We start from the raw sequence: 5,705 nt of genomic DNA, 5'->3' as shown, positions 1-5,705 counted from the left end.
AACAGTGCAGTGGATGGCAGCTGGGTGTGCTGATTCATTCGCACCAGGTGAAGACCTGGCTTGTTTAGCACAGGGAAACCAACGGGGGCAGAAGCCCCCTGCTTTGAGAGATGGAGCTGGGGATGGGACCAAGGTGCCTTATGCTGTAACTGTAGTAAGGGCCAAGTGAAAATAAGGCCTTTGTTAATTGCTCCACGATTAACCAACATGCCTTCAGAGTAAAAACATACACCCAAGACTCTTCCCTTTGGATGAATACTTCCATTTATTCCAACTGGAAAAAAAAAAAAAAAAATAAACATTTTTTTTTTAAATATACTTAAGTGTTATCTTTTTTTTTTTTTTTCTTTTTCTTTTTCAAGGAATAATAATTATCACATTGTCCTTTACAAACAACAGAAAAAAATTCCTAGCAATATTTTGTGGCACGGAGACACTCATCTTCACAATTTTTCTGCATCTGCTGCTGCGGGTGGGCAACCCCACCTCCCCCACCAGTGCTGCTCCCGCGGTGGGGGGGAGGTGAGGCCCCACTGGAGGCAGTGGGGATACCAGGGCTGCTGCTGCGAAGCGCAGTGCCCACGCAGCATCCGTCGCCCGCGCCGCGCTTCGCTGCCTCGATGGTTGAAAGCGTACAGAGAACAACTCACGTCCACCAGAACACAACACGGCTGAGCCCTGCCGCCGGGACACGGAACGGCTTCGGGCAGCAGGGAGCAGTTTGCAGTCGGTCTCTGAAGTGTTAGGCAGTAGGCAATGCTGAGACTTCCACTTGGTAATGAACAGCAGTTAACATAACCCAGGAAACTAGAGCACCATAAGACAAGTCTATATTCAAAACAACGTCATGCTGACATCACACAATTGCACCATTTACACTTTTATTTACTCCAAAGAATAGTTCGACGTTTAGTAACTTCAGCATTCTCTACAGAGGTGTAAAATTCCTTCTCCAGCTTTGGTCATTGACAACTTTGCGGACATTTGGTAGTTCTGTTCTTTCCTATTTGACAAAAAAAGTCACTTTTGCAGCTGTCAGGATTCCTGTATTTGACTGATAGTGAACCTGAAAACCACAGGTGTGAGCAGGCTTCAAAGTGCTGCCTTGGGCTCTTCAAGATGTAATGAGTCAGAAAATGTTTTCTTTACTTACCAGGAATAAAACAAACAGCAAAAAAAAAAAAAAAAAAAAAAAAAAAAAATTAAAAAAAAATAAAACAACATAAACTTTCACTGATACACTTAAGAAATTTGATGATGAAATGAAAAGGGAGGGCCCAAAGTATTCTGTTCAGCTCTGGAGGAAAACAGCTATGGATGTGGATGATTTTTCCCAGCGACTCCTAAGATATAGAAATTCCTCTGATATTACAAAATACAAAAATATTTTCTCCAAACTCTCATTTACATCGCATTTACAACAATCATGGAAATAACTTAGGCTCCTACACTGAGAGAGACAAAGACGTACCAAAATGGCTCATGGAATACGACGATGTGGTGAGAAGCAAAAGCTACCAGTGACCAGATGGTGATAGCAAAGAGTGGTGACAGAACGTACGGGCAAAGAGAACTCAACAGGGTGGCAGCATCTGGGAGAAAGAAGAGAAACTACTTGGTAAATATTACAGGCTAAAGTGAACTTCTTTTTTTTGTGTTTCCAAGGTAAGATGTGCAAAATATATTCACCGTGCCCAGGATTATAACTATTTATAGAAGCCAGTCTACAACCTTCTTACAAACCCTTCCTCTTCGGGTCCTTTTCTTACAATAAAAGCGCTTAATGATCTAGAACAGTGCAAGTTTGTGAGTTAATCTACATTCTCCAAAGGTGCCTGGCAAGGATGCCATTAGGATATGATACAGTTTTTGCTCTTCTGTCTTTTCCGGCTGTGCAACTGTCCCCTGCCGCCCAAGGTGGAAGACTTGGGCATGCTGTAGGAGCCGTACTTGTGCAGCAGCTCCTCGCTGGTCACGTACCGCAGGCGGGCGGGTTGGGGGATCGGCTCCCCGAGGAAATAGCCCTCGTTGTCAGACTCGGAAGAGGAGGAGCACGTCGAGCACCAGTCGTACTCGGCAAAGTAGGGCCCCCACCGCTCGCCCAAGTGGTTCTGCAGGGCGAGGTCTGACACCGTCCTGGGACAGTGGCCGTAGGCATCCCTGCGGGGACCCTGCTCCAGGCTCTCTCTGCAGCTCCTCTGGTGCATGAACTGATCGTAATCCTCTCTGGCTCGCAGCGAGGGCCTCTCCTTCAGTCGGCAGCACTGCTCACTAGCCAAGTGCAGGGCGTTATCCGAGCGGGAGCGCCGGGAGCGCCGCGGCCGGTGCGGGCGGTAGTGCCGCTCATCGTCCCGCAGTGGAGTTCGCCGGCGCGTGCGCTCGCTCATGGGGGCATGCCTGGTGCCATCCTGCGCCGCCAGCTTGGCCCCGGGTGCCCCGCTGCCGTAGTCGAAGCTCTGGTGCAGGCGGCCATGTGCCGGCCGCTCGCGGTAGCCCATGGGGCTGGCCAGGTCGTGCAGGTTGGGCTCCAGGTCTTGGTACTGCTGCACCGAGAGCAGGCTGCGGACGGATTCGGCGCTGCGGAACTGCACGGAGGAGTTGAGAGTCCCCATGGTGCTCAGCTTCTCTGAGACGTTCATGCCTGAGTCTTTGCTCAGGTCGGGCATGGAGAAGCGGGAGAGGTGTTCCTGGCGCTTGGCTCCGCCGTCTGCAGAGAGGCCTTTATAGGGAAGGGGAAAGGGAGGGAAAAAAGAGAGTTCAGGAGAATTTCTTATCACCGGGGGTGCACGGAACAGGCTGTCTTTGGTCTGTACCTGCAGCCTTCTATTTTAAAAGAAACTCAGTTCTTGAGATGCTGTCCTGAAGAGCCCTTCAAGACTATTTTTTAAGAGAAGACAGATCCTCCTCTGGGGAAAGCACACCAACTTAAGGTGTTTTGAGTTGGACTCCAAGGACTGTGAGTTGTTTTTCACGACTTCCTTCTCCATATGTCTATGCTGTCTGTGGCTTGATAGGAATAACTACTGATGCCAGCAACAAACCCATGCGTCAGAGGTAACCCGAGGCCTCGTGCACGCTGAGGTAAGTAGGGTGCCATGATCCAGCACCCACTTCTTGCTCAACAAAGACATGTTTTGAAGGACTGAGCAGTGTCAGGAGCAGCCAAAAACAGGACCATCAACCAATTCAGGCATGTCACTGAGCTGCACTGTCTGGTTCCCAGGTGACACTCATGGTAGGATAGCAAGTGCAGCCTTGGCCATGTACAAGGGGCTTCCCGCAGTCCACAGAATCACACACACAGAATCACAGAATCACCCGGGTTGGAAGGGACCTCAAGGATCATGTAGTTCCAACCCCCCTGCCTAGCAGGGCCACCAAAAACACACATTCAGATCAGGTTGCCCAGGACCCCGTCCAACCTGGCCTTAAACACATCCAAGGACAGGGCATCCACAACCTCCCTGGGCAGCCCGTTCCAGGGCAAGAAGCCTTGATTCCACTACAGAGAAGTGGGGCTTCTGCCTGGCAGTATCATATGGTCAAGAAATTCAGCATGCCCCATGGTTCCATAGCCCTGGCCTTTCTTCTGGGAGTTTTATATCCCATACTTGGAAGGGTGCAAGGCCAGGCTGCATGGGGCTCTGAGCAGCCTGATCCAGCAGGAGGCTAACAGCCCACAGCAGGGGGTTGGAACTGGATGACCTTTAAGATCCCTTCCAACCTAAGCCACTCTATGATTCTGTATTTTCTGACCATTTTCTGACTATCTCCATGTTGGCTTGACAACTGAATGCTTACATTTACAAGCTCAGGACAACATATTTTGCAAGCTGTTTCAAAGGAAATTCAATTCATCCCAAATCAAATGCAGAGTGTTTGCTTTGGCACTTTGCTCCCCGTCACAATCTCCCCGTGCAGACTGAACTGGGAGTGCTGTGCTCCATCAGCAGGATTTTCAGCATGACGCACACCCCTTATGCAATCACCAAGAATTTATGACTTTGTAAATTAATTAGAAAACCCAACAACCCAACCCTCAATTCAAGAATAAACTTTCTTTTTTTTTTTTTTTTTTTTCCTTAACAAAAGCTGCTTGCATTTCATCAAGAGCTCAGCTCCTTCGGCATTAGCCATTGCAAGCCAAAAATGAGTGAGAACAAGGGCTGCTGTCACTAACCCAGCTCACAATTCACTTCAGTGCATCTTTGGGACTTGGCAGCAAGATCAGGCTGCCCAAAGTAGCTGTGAGTGCCCCATCCCTGGAAGTGCTCAAAGTGCTCAAGGCCAGGCTGGATGGGCCCTAGACAGCCTGAACTGGTGGGGGGCAACCAGCCTACAGCATGGGGTTGAAACTGGATGGTTTTTAAGATCCCTTCTAACCCAAGCCATTCTATGATTCTAAGATACTGCAAAAATGAGCAAGGTTTTCCAAAAGTTCCCAACCCAACTAAATGAAGGCAATCCCTGAATACTGCTGGAACAGGGAGAGGCAGAGCTTAGAAAAGCAAAGCCGTGCTTTGTTCAAGAAAGATGCACTTCACACCAGGTCAGTGCCTCTCAGGTAGGTTAGCCCAACCCTGCTGGCTTCTGCAGCAAGTCTCCCCCCCTCCTCTGTTTGGAAGCAGCCCCACACAATGCTTCCCATCCCCGCTGCTGCCTGATGGAACATCTGGCTTACAGCACTGGAGCTGCTGCTGCTCTGGTCCTGGTTATACTGGGATCACATTGTGCACTTCACCCAAGTCCCCTCTGTGTGAGCACCCTCACAGTGTGAGCAGAAGCCTCTTGCATGGGCACTGCTGATCCAAGCATGAATCACGGCTGCCGCCAGCTGAACCCTGCCTCAATCGGCTGTGTCAGACAATAGCTGAGGCCAAAGAAAACGAACCCATGGTGACATCTATGCAACCCTTTGTTAAAGAAACAGGAAAGCTCTGTAATGAGAAATAACGATACAGTGCTTTCCAGGATACGTTTTGGCAGCTTGAAAGGGCCTCCCCATGTCTGACACAGCACCTGTGTTCTCAGCTCCTTCAGGGCTGCACACAGTGAGAATAGCTGGGAGCATGTGGGGACAGGCTACCGAGGCACAGGGAGAGCAGAGCATCAGTGGGAACCCTGCACGCAGGAAAGGACTCGATGATGCTCAGGCTGAGATACAGAGCACACGGTGCTCCAGTCCCTTGCAGACACAGAGGCTTTTCCTTTCCCTCTTTGATGATCTGCACACAGGAAAACAATTTCGAATAAGGGCCTTAGGATACATGGACAACTCACGTCCAGCACAAGGTTTAATCAGTGATTATTAGGTCCAGGGGATTTTTTCGCTGTTGATCTGGATGGTATGGATATAATTAAGCACACGCTGTATAAAATCTACATTGCTAGGAAAGCATTGACTGCAGCAAGGCTGAATGCTGAGCTGGCTTTGGAGGGAGCACAGCCCTGCCATGCAGAACGGGAACACCACAGAGCTGCAAGTTGGAGATTACAGAATCCTGCCCCTCACCTGCGAGCCAAAGCCTCAGCAATGCACAGCAGGGGCCTTCCAGCCTGGGTGCAGGGAGCTCAGGAACAACAGTAACAGTTTGTATAAAAATGTCATCTAGAAAGCGTGACCTAGGAATAAAGTTTGAAAGAGCAGGGGTTGTTTAGACTAGAGAAGGCTGAAGGGGATGTAACAGCTTCAACATGCAGAAAAA

The 5,705-nt window shown here is 49.4% G+C and overlaps 1 protein-coding gene across 4 annotated transcripts in view; it reads right to left on the bottom strand.

Moving 5' to 3' along the window:
* Positions 1 to 374: 374 nt before the first annotated feature.
* Positions 375 to 5,705, bottom strand: part of PRICKLE2 (prickle planar cell polarity protein 2) — an 88,499-nt gene continuing 83,168 nt past the window's right edge. For all 4 annotated transcript variants that reach the window (XM_042823627.1, XM_042823630.1, XM_042823628.1 and 1 more), the window contains one exon: positions 375 to 2,719. In XM_042823627.1, the coding sequence (XP_042679561.1) occupies positions 1,851 to 2,719 (869 nt within the window). In that variant the 3' untranslated portion in view covers positions 375 to 1,850. The remainder of the gene's footprint in view (positions 2,720 to 5,705) is intronic.

Source organism: Centrocercus urophasianus, unplaced genomic scaffold (genome assembly GCF_019232065.1).
Source record: "Centrocercus urophasianus isolate 14NV4802_14NV808 unplaced genomic scaffold, USGS_Curo_1.0 seq_22, whole genome shotgun sequence".
In the NCBI taxonomy this organism is placed as follows: Eukaryota; Metazoa; Chordata; class Aves; order Galliformes; family Phasianidae; genus Centrocercus; species Centrocercus urophasianus.
Note: the sequence above shows the minus strand (reverse complement) of the source record. Positions and strands in the feature narration are given on the sequence as shown.